At 47.2% G+C, this 14,558-nt stretch overlaps 3 protein-coding genes across 3 annotated transcripts; 1 reads left to right on the forward strand and 2 right to left on the reverse strand.

The window, feature by feature from the left end:
- Positions 1-584: 584 nt before the first annotated feature.
- Positions 585-1,253, forward strand: KD926_002447 (uncharacterized protein; the record flags this gene model as incomplete). The annotated part of the gene is made up of 2 exons (XM_053094127.1): positions 585-1,046; positions 1,101-1,253. 2 exons carry the CDS (start codon positions 585-587, stop codon positions 1,251-1,253), a joined length of 615 nt encoding a protein of 204 aa, XP_052951052.1.
- Positions 1,254-1,797: 544 nt separating this feature from the next.
- KD926_002448 (uncharacterized protein) lies at positions 1,798-2,181 on the reverse strand (the record flags this gene model as incomplete). Its single annotated transcript, XM_053094129.1, has 1 exon — positions 1,798-2,181. One exon carries the CDS (start codon positions 2,179-2,181, stop codon positions 1,798-1,800), a length of 384 nt encoding a protein of 127 aa, XP_052951053.1.
- Positions 2,182-8,610: 6,429 nt separating this feature from the next.
- Positions 8,611-12,940, reverse strand: KD926_002449 (glycosyl hydrolase family protein; the record flags this gene model as incomplete). The annotated part of the gene is made up of 2 exons (XM_053094130.1): positions 8,611-12,468; positions 12,542-12,940. The coding sequence occupies 2 exons, from the start codon at positions 12,938-12,940 to the stop codon at positions 8,611-8,613; spliced, it is 4,257 nt and encodes a 1,418-aa protein (XP_052951054.1).
- Positions 12,941-14,558: the final 1,618 nt, after the last annotated feature.

The following is a 14,558-nucleotide window of genomic DNA, read 5'->3' on the forward strand; positions in this document are numbered from 1 at the left end:
GCCAATTAGGACGCGTTGCCATGTATACGCTAGTAAAATACGCTAATTGTGCTTCCCGGACGGACGAGGGGATAGTACAAATTATGAACCAAGGAAGCCAAACAGTTGTGCAGTGCCAGCTGGTTTAGGGCTGAGCAAAGGAATGGTGTTTCCAACTCACTTGGCCTAGTTGTCTCAGGATCCAGGACCAATTTACACTTAAGCGCGCACGAAATACTGGGGTGGCCAGTAGTACTCAGCTTAGTTGATTTTATATCGAAATCACCTTTTGCCAAGATCTCAACACACGCCGGTGGGATATGGTTGCATGTCAAAAGAATTCCTTTCTAGATGCGTACCGGATAGGAGCGGCTTCTCTGATAGAATGTAACCTTCCGCCAGGGTCTCTTTCCATGTCGAGCGACGTTGAGGAGAGATTTAGATAGCCTCGACTTGAATGGCCTGCCGGTATGAAGCCGATGAGGGTATAAAGAGGCCCATATGCCTTCTTAGAACTCCCTCAGGACACAAGCAATTTTCCCTCTCTTGTCTTTTTTCTATTGTTTCTTTGTCAATCTTGCAAATCCCCTGCCATACCTATCACAATGAGGACTGCCGCACTTCTTTCAGCTCTTACAGCTTTCCTTGCTGTGGCTGTAAGTGGTCGACCTGCACAATCTTCCACCGGCATTGAAGCACCCGTGGAAGGATACGGAGTAGAAGACTTCGCCTGGGAAGTCGAGACTACACCCGGGGGTGACACGGTTATCCTGAACGGTACAGTCGAGGAGGTCTATACCGAACTTCTCAAGATCAACCCGATGTACGATGGTGACTTTGCCGCGGTGGCTGAGACCAACGACGCCGAAAAGCGGGACGACTCGGCGTCCTTGTTCAAGCGTAAAGATGTGACCTGCGGCAAATACCCAACTGCCATCAGAAGACGAATTGAAGAGGGTATTGCCCATCTGCACCGTGTCAAGGGAAAGCCTAGAAACGGTCCTGGACCTGGAAACTGTGGTCGAGTGAGTTGCTCCTACAGATCGGCTATCTGGTGGTGCAACGACGTAAGTGACATTATTGCCCGTTAGATCATAATGGAGGGCCTAACGACAATACAGAACACCGCTCCCAAGACACTCCCCGGTTTCTACAACATTGCTCAGGGTGCTCAGGTGGTGATCAATCAGTGCAACCCAACCGGTGTCTATGTTTCTGGCGAAGAGAACCATGCCGACAAGTGGAGAGCACTTGTCCGTGGCAGCGATTGCTAGGCGGGTCAACAGGAATTGAAGTCAGAGTTGATTGGCATTGAATTTCGCTGGAACAGGAATTTCACCTTTGAATGTAGTGGTATTTGTGCTCAGATAGGAGGGGCGGGGTAGATTCGGCGATTTTCAACAAATCAGTCTCCCGCCTCTCGGTTAAAGTACATGATTTGAAAGGTTTTTCTAGCATAAAATTCCAAGACATGAGTGAATCCGTAGCCAATGTAGACAATTAATTTTTAAATTGGCCTTCTAGACCGCACGAGTCAATCAATCAATCAATCAAAATTCTATTAACCTGATGAAGCCTATCTATTGAAACGACAGGCTATGCAGGCGCTTCGCCGAATGAAGCAGAATCTCGAGCCCTTACGCCATATAAACCCACAAACGCAATAGATAAATTATAAAGTAACGCAACTACACCGGCTGCCACTCGCCTGCTGCAGTCCATTACGTCTCCTGACGCTGTCTCTCCTTCCGCCTCGTTCTATATAGGTAATTCATGAGTGGTATGCGTCACTGGTAGCGGCCTGACATAGGCCGCCTCCTAAGGTTCCATGTAACTATCGTCTTCCTCGCCTAGTTCGAGTCCTTCTAGCAGGTTGGTAGGTTCTGGAGCCTCTTCCTCGTCCTCCTCGTCCAGTTGAGCGAATCGGAATTGTTGGAGGAGGCCTGTTTGATGCATAAATTGGGCGACGTAACGGATCGCCTGTAGGTATACCATAACTGCGTTGTAGTCCTGTATGCGCTCACGCAGTCCCTCTATCTGATTGAGATGATCCATTATTATCCTCCGGCCGGCCGTGTGCAGCGAGCATTTCAGAAGGACGTACCTAGGGGTCTGGGACCCTAGGTCACAGGCGCACCGGTCGGAGTCGACCTGTTTGATCTTGTAGAGGAAGTGCCTTAATCCTATCCTCATAGTGCGCATTTGAATGATAATCGAGGTGTGCGGCTTACTGAAATACTCGTAGAGCCGTAGATTCGACTAACAGGCAGACCATTGATCTGCTTACCAAGGATACTGCTCAACGGAGCAAATTACGCCATGTTGATATCAACAGATCATGGCTTCGACAAGAGGTTCAAGAAGGGAGATTTCAAGTCAAATGGATTCCTACCAACCAAATGACTGCAGATGGGTTCACGAAGGCTCTCCCAGTTCAAAAACACCGAGAATTTGTGAAGATGCTCAATTTGGTCAACATCAAGGATCTTATTCATGACTAAATGGGTATATGCAGCGCTCAATTTCAACATTGACCGCTGAGAGGGTGTGTCAACCGTATGTGACCGCTAGTTACATAGGAGACCTTCCTATTCCGGATATCGGAATTGGTAACTACCGATTCCCGAGGATTATGCAGAATTTTCTGTTATTTCCATGGTTCAAAAGTTATATCTCTTTCAGCTGCCTTTTTAGGCTAGATTGCTTATTATTCTTTATGTATTTAAACCATCGTTTGCAGCTAGATTGAAAGAATCAGACCTTCATCATTCGATATTCCTATGGGTAACATTACTAGCAATTACGCCTAGAGAGACGGCCAACAGTAATTATTGTAGGATCTCTAGAAAAAACTTATAAGCTTCTTACTAATAGAATCCGTTTTAATTAAATCTGATACCGAGCAGAACAGTCCTAGAAAATAGAACTAAATACAGTCTATTTTTGATACTGTAATCTAGATTACTGAAACTTTAGAGTCTACAAAGATTGAAGATCTTATTATTTTATATATGCGGACTCTTACGAAAGAGCAGAGTATATATGTAAAGTAATAAATTATATAATAAGATTAAAAACTATTTACTAGCATATATTAGTGTTGGAACGATGTTATCAACCAGACCAGAGAAGTGGAGTATCTTGACCTAATCTACATACCGCACAGCACCTTGCTTGGCCTAGACTTGGCCTACCATTCCAAATGGCATACCAAGGGATCAGGAATGCATAGGTGTAAACAAGTGGAACTATAAATAGCTAGGCAGATTGTAGCTTAGAATGACACTTCACTTTTACCCACCGAGCATATACCTATATTCAGTTGAATCGATAGGATATCTGCTTAGGGCAATGACCAAGTCAACCGACAATTAGCGAAATGTAAAAATTACTAGAACTCGCATATAGTTATTACAGAAAATTGTCTAGCAAAACGAGCAGCCAGAAAACAGAAAAGAAAAAGAAAAGCTCAAAGAGATAATCTAAAATAATATTACACTTAAGCTAGCTAAAGCTTACAGAGGCTAGCTGTTACAGAAATTAATAAAAATTAACAGTCTAAGCAAATAAGAAGCAGTTCAATATCGGCCAATTCGCGAACTCTAATAGGAAGAGAAATTTAGTTGATACAAATCCTAATAGTCAGCCGCAAGAATAATATAGATATAAAAGAGAATAAAAAATCCTAGAGACTTACTACAGAACTGAATAGCTTTTGATGTTAGTAATAGAGTATAACTACCGCAAGACATACCCAGTCACAATTGCGGCACTAGAAGCAAGGCTAGAGCTAGAGGTAAATCTAGCATACCTATAGAAACTCTATATTGATACAGACTTTCGATACGGGATATATCAAATATTAGACCTCGCCACGACCCGCGGGTCTACCCAAACGGGGTACCCATTACCCGTTTCTTGGCGGGTAATGGGTAGGGTTCGCCTACCCGCGTGTGGGTAGTGGGTAGCTGGGTAATACCCGTGAGTAGTTTTTGGGTACCCGCGGGTAGTTAAATAATGCAAACAGGTAGAATCCCGTGACTTGCATATTTTGTGTATATTCGAACTGTAATTTTAAGTATTTTATATATAACTACTAACTAGTCAAGACTCAAGATTTCTCGGGTATTAAATGAGTTAAAACAGGATTAATTCTATAGCTAATATTTAATAAACTGATCATCATCCCGTCTTCGCTTCCGATTTCTACCTGAAATCCGCTGTTGAGTCTCTAGGAAGGGATTTATAGCTTTATCGTCGGATAATGAAATTTCATGAGAAAGGGCTTAGATAGTATCCTGTTCTTACGTAATCTCTGTATTCTCCTCTTCGTTATCACTAATAGAATCAATATCCTGTAGTAACTGAAGATTTTTCTCTTCTCTCTTTGCCTCGATTTTTCCGCTTGTGAGGTAATCCTTCTTGAGAGTAAGATTTTCATTTTCGACCTCGAATTGTGTTGTAAACCTATATATCATGAACTCCTGGATCGTTTCGGACCTCAGTGAGCCTCGACAGTAGTAACAGATATCCCGAGCAGAGTTAAAGAGACGTTTAATACCTGTACCTGTAGCAGGAATTGTAAGAACGTTACGTGCGAGACTTGCGAGTGCAAAAAATTTACATTAATAGTCTTTCCAGAATGCCCGAATAGTTACTCCGCTAATAGTACCTAAATATTCATTAATAAGGTATATAAATGGCAAAAGTAATACTGACTAGAGTCAAAATATCTCGTAAACTCGTCTCGCTCGGCTAGGTTTGCTTGCTGAGTGTCACGGACTGTGACCTGCCTCCGAGGACCTTCCTCGCGATACCCTATAACCTAACTCCCCGATAGGGACTAGCGTCAGAGCTGTCACACATATCGCAGCCAGCTCCTGAATAGCTTCATAGCTTAGCTTAGTTTCCTCGTCAAATACATACCCTACATTCTCACGATTCCCTATCGTCAGTGTAGCCGTTCGTTACACTGAGATTTAGACTCTTTGAGCATCCGCTCAAGATTAAACTCTAAAGTTTGCGTTATAGATATATAAGTCTCTGATAATGTCTGGTTCTGTAATAGACGCTACTTATAAGGCTCGAAATAATTTACGAAACTCTAACGATATCGATCACGCCACTCGTCGTCCTAATCTTTTTCTGAAAAGAACTGGAGCTTGTTTTGCGGCGCAAACATTGTTCCAATAGCAAAGAGATTGCCAGGAACGTTATCTGTCTTACTGTAATATTGGAAAAGCTTCGTTTTCGCTATATAAAACGCGTTTAGCATTACTTTCTTTCAAGTTACCTTTTTGTATCTAAGCTGATTGATAGATCTTTTAAGGTAGCTAAAAAGCTTATTATAGATACTAAAGATAAGGTGTACTGTAACATCCTTTATCTTTGAAAACGCATTCGTGAATTGGAAGAAAGGTTAAATAATATAAAGGAGGTAATCGATCTGACGCCATTGCTTTTGATTAAATTTTAAATGCAAATATTTATATTTAGTGCAGAACTTATCGAATATAGACTGTAGGCGTTTCGTACGTCGGAGCATAAGAAAGGTCGAGTTCTAGCGTGTCTTAACGTCTTGAATTGGCACAAGGAATATTAATGTAATTTGAAGCTTGCAGAATAGCTTTAGGCGTTAAGGGCTCGCGTTAACGAAAATAGCTAAACCCCGTACCTATATATAATTGAATAAGTGAATAGGCTCTCATTATATCAAAGCTATAGACTGACCTTGTTAAGTGTATTAACGATCTCTCGTTTTTGCTGTTTTGAGCAAATCAATTGATCCTGTGTTTTAGACTACTGCATTTTAGCTGTATCATTCTTCGGATTTGCTTTTATTTGCCTGAAAAGCTGCTTAAGACTGAGTTAAATGATGTAAGCGAAGCAGAGAACTTTAATAATTATAATGCGATCGCCAATTTCAAGAGACTGGATAGAATCCTGGATACTCGACAACATAGTGCTGTTGTTTGATGCATTATCAGTAGTAATTGCAAGCACTTTATCTGTAATTTAGTATTTCTGAAGTAGTTCAAGAAGAACGGCACTAAAATTGACTCCTGAGTGTGTCCCATGTAGCGGTTTAAAATCAAGAAATATTTTCCGGTAATTTCAGTCCTCGTCGAGGAAGTAACTAATAACTGCTATAAACGTTTACTGGAAGGGAGACGTCTAGCAGTTTAGAGCCACTGATAGTTTTCCATCCTTTAATAGCTTCTGGAAAACACTATTCTGACGTTCGGTAATAGTGTCTTGAAGTCGACATCAAATTGTCTTTAGAGATGGGATTTGTGGACGCCCTGGGGCACGAGAGGCCATATAAATTAAATGATGAAAGTCGGGATATTCGAGGATTTAGAATGGTAGCCGAGAATTAGTGATAAAACGGAGTAAACTTGCTTCCCAGGCCTCTTGAGTGAAACTAAGGCTATCTGAAGGAGGTGTGGCCTAGTAAAAAGAAAGGTATTAGTTAAATAATTTTTTATAATATATGAGAATACTACCTCTTGGAGAAATTGCCTAATATTAGGCCTATTTTGGTTACGATACCCAATCCCTTTTAAATGCTTGATTATTGCTGTAGTACCATTTCTATGCTGCTGTAAGTGATCAAGCACTTTCTTGTATCGTTTACACATAACTTTCGGCACTCTATCGTTAGCTTTAGTTACTTAGTTAAAGTGTTTCCAAACGTCAGACTGCTGCCGAGCATCCCAATGTATCCGTTTTTTTTGTCCGAAGTCAGTCTGGAGCCACCAGCTCACAAAATCGTCCTTTGTTATGTCGGAATAAATAAGGTACGTCGAAATTCGGTCAGGGCAGACACGCTCGAAGGAGAGAGATATGGAGGCGGGAATAGGTAGACGAGTAAAATCTGAATTAGCGATTGATTGTGACGCTTACTGGCTAAACAAAAGGTTGGAGGTAAGGTCGTCTGGTTAAATAACCTAAAGGCTATCTGGATTGTCAGTATTATATAAGGATGATACATACGCGTCAGAAAACTGGAAGAATTGAGACATTATAGTAAAAGAAACAAGGCCAGGCCGGTAATGTAGAGTCATATAATAAAGCAAATACTTACTGCAGTAAATTTTGCGACTGGTAACTTTAGATTTGGGGACTCTAGATACCCTGAGCTGTAATAACATACGAATAAATGACTCACTATATCAGTGATAAGCTATTCTAATTGGTAAGTTCTACGGGTTACTCGCGGGTATTCCGTGGACTACCCGCGGGTAGATGGGTACCCTACGGGTAGTCCACAGGGTACCCGTCTCACTTTAACAATTTTTTTTATGTTTAAGTCCTATCGATTCCCGACGAGATCTAATAATTTAAGCCTCTTTCACGCATATTATAGGCATATAAGGTCAATAGAAGGGTAATTTAAAGATAGAAACAGAATGTACAATTCAATTTATCAATGTTCTGGTATAATTAACTAATATAAGACTATATAAGAGGATAAAGATAGTCTTTATAAAAAAATACACTTACTTCTCTCGAGTATCAAAATATATTTTAGACACTCGACAAGGCATTTCCTATAATACTACCTAAAACTATCCCTACTTTAGTATATAATCGATCAAAAATAAACACATTCTACTATTACTGGAGCTTCTGATAATGTTTTCGAACTTTGATACTTAATTTACGTAGATATTGTAGTTATATCGCGTCATGAACTGAAGGGTAACCAGAACAGGTGTTAAAATCAGTATTTTAACCAGGAGAGTAAACAGTTTTATGCGGTTTGGCACATCCAAAAGGGGTTAGTTATGCATTTTTGGGTAGTTCACGGGTACTCCGCGGGGTACCCATGGTGGGTAGTGGGTAGGGGGGTCATGGGTAATGGGTAGGACTCGTCTACCTGTTCCACGGGTCTGGAACCATAATGCCTACCCGTGGAAGTTCCATGCCGAGGTCTATCAAATATACTGGCCAGAGGCTGGTAAACGCAAAAAGTAGAGAGAGACAATTACTGTCTACTAAGATCTTCTTAATAGGCTAATTATAGAGGCCTGCACGGATCTAATAAACTATCCTTATCTGATGGCCCTAGATATCTGAGAGCTAGATAGGAACAAAAAGACCCGAAAAACCCGGATAGTTAATTGCTATAATAATTGGGTTAATAAGAACTACTGCTGGCAAGGGATCAACAAGAGTTAAAAAAGAGCGATAGAAGATATTCAGTAAAACCAAGTTTTAAAAAAAAGATGTCTAGTACTAGAGGAATTCAATGCGCATAGCTCTCTATAGAATCCCTAAGTAAGTTTGGAATGTGGATTCGAGGGGGGAGGTGCAGTGACTTACTTAGTCGCTGCCCATCTCTCAACAATCAATCAACAGGAGATATCAACAAGACGAGGAAATCTAGGAGAGTTTAGTTGCGTTCTGCGGACTTAAAAGTCTCCAGTAAACGACATATTGGGGCAGCACAAATAAACGTGGCGCAATCTGCCCTGCGCAACTGGAGCGAGAGAATAGAGAAAAGAAAGCTGTTACATGTCAATACGAGGAACTATCTACCACGGGGATGTAGTGGACAGCAAAACAAGCGTTGTCCCCCAGTACAGACGTAGCCAATCGCCACCGCTGAGCAGCCAGGTACCTGGCTCAAAGCAGAATCTCGCGCACTACTACCTGGCCCAACGCTACCGATCCTCCAGCCACCTCGAGGGAAAGACCATCAGCCGAGACGTCAGGGAAGATCAAGTTCGAAATCACAACCTCGCCCTGTCCTCCGAATACCTCGATAGCGGACACATCAACCAAGACACGCAAGTGGACCTCTCCATTCGCAGCAGGCTTCACAGTCGCAGTGTGGACGCCGCCCGCGGCAGAGTTATATGACGTATTCCCGCTCGCGTTGCGATCGACCGAGAGCTGGCTGGAGCTCTGCGCGTACCTGATAAGGGTCTGTTGCGAACCTGATTTTCTAACGGCCAGAGTGAGTGTGGAGCCGGGGGAGGGTGTAAAGGTCATTTCGATATCCAGTGTCCTGGCGCGGATGTTGGAGAGCAATGTCTGTCTCGGGGCGATGTTTTGATTCTTGATCTGCGCAAGGGGCCACGCGTAGTTATTGATCTCATCCACGGGCTGCTGCCGGAATCGCAGCTTGCCGTTGACCTGCTGGAGCTCCAGTGTGCGGGGGAACGACAGAATGCCCTTGTAGGTATTTGTTGGAGGGTCTCCACCATAACTATTCATGATGGAGGCAAGAATGACACGACCATCGCTCGCGGGAACATTCTCCCACATAAGCGCCCCGTCCCAGTCGCGACCGTAGTCGAGCCAGAATGCGCCGGGGCTGAGGTCAACGGGATCCGCTGTAAAGACTGCACCGTTGAAAGACCCAGTGACTGCAAAGACGCCGTTGCCGCCAGCGGGTGAACCATCCGCAGGGGTGACTATCATCACCCATTTCTTCTGCGTTGTGCCTTGGATAGTGAGCTCGAAGAAGTCCGGAACCTCCCACTTGACTCCGCCTGGTAGGTTGGGGATGTTACTAGCAGTGAAGTCGCTTCTCCAGGTCCAGTCCAGTGCATTAGGGGATGTCCAGAAGGTCACTTTATTCTGGCCGCCGTGTGCGAGGATCATGACCCACCTGTTCGATGGCTTATGGAAGAAGACCTTGGGATCCCGGGTTTCCAGACCCTTGGTGCTATCATGCGGCTCTTCCTGGGCTTTCGAGATGATGGGATTGCCCGCATATTTGATCCATGTAACACCCTGGTCGAGACTATACGCCAGCCGCTGATCCTGCACCCCCGTCGAGGGGAAGTATCCCGTATAGAACGCGAGGTATGGCGGGTTCGACGCCGACCCCAATCCAGATAGATTCTGTTCGTCGAAATATGCAGTCCCCGTGAAGGCCTGTACCCCGTCTGCACTGGAGATCGCCACTGGTTTATGGTCCCAGGATATGAGATCCGTGCTGGTTGCATGGCCCCAGCTGAGATTCCCCCAGAAGTTCCCAGTGGGGTTGTGTTGGAAGAATAGGTGCCATGTCGATCCAATCTTGATCAGGCCGTTGGGTTCGTTCATCCAGTTCTGGTCGGGGACGAAGTGGAACACGGGTCGGTAGTCGACGGGAGTAGTAGCGGTGGGGCGGGCACTGGTGCGTGTGCTTGTGCTTGTGGCACTCGTGGTCGTGGTCAGTGTGGTGCTTGTCACGGTGGTTTTAATGCTCGTAGTGCTGGTTGTACTGGTCGTGCTACTGATACTGCTGGAGCTGCTTGGAGGCTGATCATAGATGGACCCCAGAACTTTTGCATCGATTGCGACATTACTTGTACTGCCACCAGTCGAGAAAAGCCGAGCATCAACACCCGTGTCCTGCGGGAAGATCTGCGCGGACAATGTGACCTCGCCCACTCCACCGAAGACTTCAACCGAGGATGAATCAAGGAGGATGCGCAGGGTGACCTTGCCATCACTACCAGGAGCCAGCGGTGCGTAATAAGTGTTCGAAAAAGTCCCGTCAAAGCCGACGTTCCCAGACTTGGTCCGATCAACAAAGATCCTCTTTGTGCCAAAGTCGTACCCGATTCGGGTCTGCTGCGCCTGGTCAGATGTTGCTCTGAGGAGGAACCCAAATGAGCCCGCGTTCCGGTCGGAGAATGTCACGGTGATATCGAGGGATTTCCAAGAAAGCGGAACGGATCGCGTTCCTTCAGCTACAGTGGCCAGAGCATCAGAGTACGTTCCTGTCTGCAGGTTGGCCCAGTTGGCCACAGGTTGCTGGATGAGAGTCGGCCACCCCTTGATGGTCTTGAGTGACAGTTTCCGCGGGATGGAGAGCATGCTGCGCCAGGGGAATGTAGGAATCCTGGTCGCGTATTGCCAGTTGTTCATCCAGGCAATATTGGTGCGCTCAGCAGCCGGCAATCCATTGAATGGTGCCGCAGCATAGTAGTCAGGTCCCCAGTCCATCCAGTTGGTGCCCCGTGGCTCAGCCGATGCATCCGAGAAGGAGATTTCATCCACGAGGATATGGCCCCATCCGCCTGTGCTGGAATCGACAATCTCAATGACCGCGCTCGAACCAACAAACTGTGTCACGTCCCAGCTCTTTGGCAGGAGCTGTTCACTGTCACTGCCCGTGGCGGTGCGGACAACCTGGCCGCCAACCTTGAGGTTGATGCACTGCACACCGGGAGCATTTCCGCCGCCGATGAGGAAGTTGATATTCTTCTTGGTGATTGTAAAAGTGGGCGACGTTAGAGTTCCCGTTGTCGCATCGCCGTTGTAGAACGTGTTGACTAGATTTCCGCGGTTACCAGAGACGACATTCTGTCCCGTCAGGGTGCCTTGCGCTGGGCTCTTGCCGACCAGATCCCCAGTAGCAGTCCACCCGCGACTCTCGTAGGTAGCGGTGCCATTGAAATCCCACAAACCCGCTCCGCCGGTGGGCGGCGGCTGGGTGGGAGCATTTCCGGTGAACGTTATCTGGTCAATGAGTATATGCCCCCACCCGCCCGTCTGCGAATCCACAATCTCCAAGGCGGCAGTCTGCCCAATGTACTCGGTGACATCCCAGGTCTGCGGTAGGAGCCTCTCCTCATTGCGGCCTGTGGCCGTCCGCACGGGGTTGGTCTGCCCCTGGATCTTCAAGTTGATACATTCCGCGCCTGGTGCGTTGCCACCACCAATCAAGAAATTGATAAGCGGTCGCGTGATTGTAAACGACGGCGAGGTGAGCGTGCCGGTGGTGGAGTCTCCGCTCAGGAAGGTATTGACGAGGCGAGAACCAGCATAGCCAGAGACTGTTTGCTGGCCGGGAAGAGTCCCCTGAGCCGGCGCAGCTCCGACCAGGCCGCCCGTGGCAACCCAGCCGCGCGAGGCAAAGTTGGCTGTACCCTCGAAGTCTTGGAACGTGACGTTTCCTGATGTTCCAGTTTCGCTCGGGCAGTTGCAGGTGGTAGTGGATGTCTGCGTAGCAGTAGTGGTCGCCGTGGATGTTGAAGCTGGAGGCGGAACATCCGGATCCGCAACGAAAGCAGTCCCATTGAAACTGCCAACCATGTATTGCGTCCCCGACCCGACGACACCAGGGGGTCCACCAGGGTTAATTCCAATCTGTACAACCCACTTGGTCTTGGCTTCGTCGCCGTCGAGGGCTAGCGGGAAGATGCTGGGACACTCCCAAACACCACCCACAGCGTTCATCGGGCCGAACTCACTGGTGTACGTCCACTCCTTCAGGTTAGGCGAAGTATAGATGAGCAGTTTGTGGAGTTGGGCTAGCGCGATTACTGACACCCATTTCTCCGTTAGCTCGTGCCAGAACACGAATGGGTCTCGGAAGTCACGCCACTGGTCTGCATAGGGTGCTGGTGGGTTAAGAATCACGGGGTTGGCAGCGTCGTACGTTCTCCAGGTCATGCCTTCGTCCACGCTGTATGCGATTGACTGCGCTTGCTGTCCGCCATTGGCTGATTTGCCGCTAGGAAGATTGCGCGAGTTGGGATACTAAGCCAAAGTTAATAAATGGGAACACCACGTGAAGCTAGGTTTTTTTTTTTTTTTCCATCACAGGACTCACATAGGAGGTATACATGGCCACAAAAGGAACCTTGCCACCCTGACCAAACCCGCTCGTATTCTCCGTATCAGCAACAGCGGAGCCAGAGAAGAACATCTCGGTGATTTCACCTGGGTATCCGCGCGCCTGAAGGGCCACCGGTTGGTGCTCCCAGTGGGTCAAATCGTCGCTTGTTGCATGGCCCCAGGACATGGCGCCCCAAGTGTCTCCGCCAGGGTTATACTGGTAGTAGAGATGGTAGACTCCATTGTGATAGAGAAGACCATTGGGGTCATTCATCCAGTTCTTGGCCGGTGTAAAATGGTAGCGCGGTCGATAGAGCTCGTTGTAGGTTTGTGCCTCTGCTGCTTGAAGAAGAGACAGCCCTACCGCAATGGCCGAGGCCCAGAAAGAGACCATATTGAGAAGACAGAAGCATTCACAGACTTGATAAACAGGCCACTGAGAGAATGATGCTGGTTGTGGATGCAAAAGATCTCGACTCGGTGGCGAGCCAGAGGCTTATATACTTTCAGGCTCTCGCGTATGTAATCTTGCCCTTGGCTTCATTTCCTCCATAGCCAGGAGTTAGGATGAATCCCAAGACGCAAAATCCCACCAACGCACTCTTTTCGTCCGCACTACTCCTTGACTTCGAGTGTCTCTGCGGATGTCCCCCGATGTGGCGCGAGAGCCGGGGCTTCTAGAACGACTCCCACATGGTCTAGAAGCCGGGATAAAAGATGGCGCGGCGTGTGAGCTCTTGATGCCTCACTTCCCGTTGGGCTAACCCACCCAATGAGATGGCGGGGAACCAATACAACCACCTCGTTCGGCAGCATCTCATCTATCCGGCACTGCGCGCAATGTGGAGTCGCGGAGGTCGGAAACCAAAGCGATAATCGTGGCGCATGGGGCAAGCCCATCGGCTTTTCTATGCCGATGTTGTGAGGAGCCCCCGTGAGGAAGCCCCTAAGAATGTGGCAGACTTGCTGCAGAAGTTGCGGGGAGCCACTGCCGACTCTTCGAATCGCTGAGTCTGCTGCGTCGCGGAGCAGGCCTAGTCTCCGCGAAGGGCAGCCACCATTGATCAAACTTGACATTCTCGAACGTTCGTAATTAATTGCCTTTGGCACTTAATATCATTCATCCCCCGCTTTTCCCCTTGGCAGTTGGATTGGTTTCGTCCCAAAGGAACCGAGGTGGCTCACTGAATGGTGGTGTTTTATTCCCCCCGCCATGGCAGACCTCGACTAACCGAGCTTTTCCACATTTGCACCAGCGCCCCCCCGCCAGTTGATTGGGAAAACTCCGGTGCGGAGGATGCGGTACAGGAACCGACATTCTTCACAGTCTCCCTCCAAAAGAAAACAAGAGCCGGAGATCGATGGTCGACATACCACGTTCCATTCAGGCTGCGGCTCATTTCCACTCATCATTTTAAAACATGCGCCCCGCGCAACTTTCGCTAGGCGGTGTGGAGAGAGCAGGCTGCTGTTGTAGTCAGGCGGTGCAGGAATAATCGAGGATCTTCTGACTGGATCTCATGAGATTGGGATGCTCTCAGGTGCAAATAGGTCTTGTATCTCATTTCAGAGGCACCGGGATGATCTCACGCGCGTTACGCTTTTCCCTAGACCTACGACTTTGTCTCCTCCTGCGCCACGGACCACTTCTCTCTTCGCCTGAACCCACTCCACAAAGCAGGACATCAAGGCCACCGCTATACCCAACCCTGCAACCCCAACGCCCATATAGTACGAAAGCCTAGAGAGCCTTTAAAATATCTGCGCCACCACGATCCACCTGCCCTTCAAAAGTTGCCGCAAACCCCAATCCAACGAAGATGGAATAGTTCACAAATGTATTAACCAGTGTTCTCGCAGCACCCTGATGACCCAGCGGCATAGCGCTACTCATGGTTATTGTCGCAGGGGGAATGACATGTCGATACCCCAGGGGAGAACGAAGGTACCGACAAATGCCTGCGCCTTGTATGTTTAGTGTACGGGAACAGTTGCGAGGATGAATCCCGCCT

The sequence above is a fragment of the Aspergillus affinis genome, assembly GCF_023601865.1.
Source record: "Aspergillus affinis strain CMG 70 chromosome Unknown NODE_151_length_75407_cov_107_450976, whole genome shotgun sequence".
NCBI lineage: Eukaryota > Fungi > Ascomycota > Eurotiomycetes > Eurotiales > Aspergillaceae > Aspergillus > Aspergillus affinis.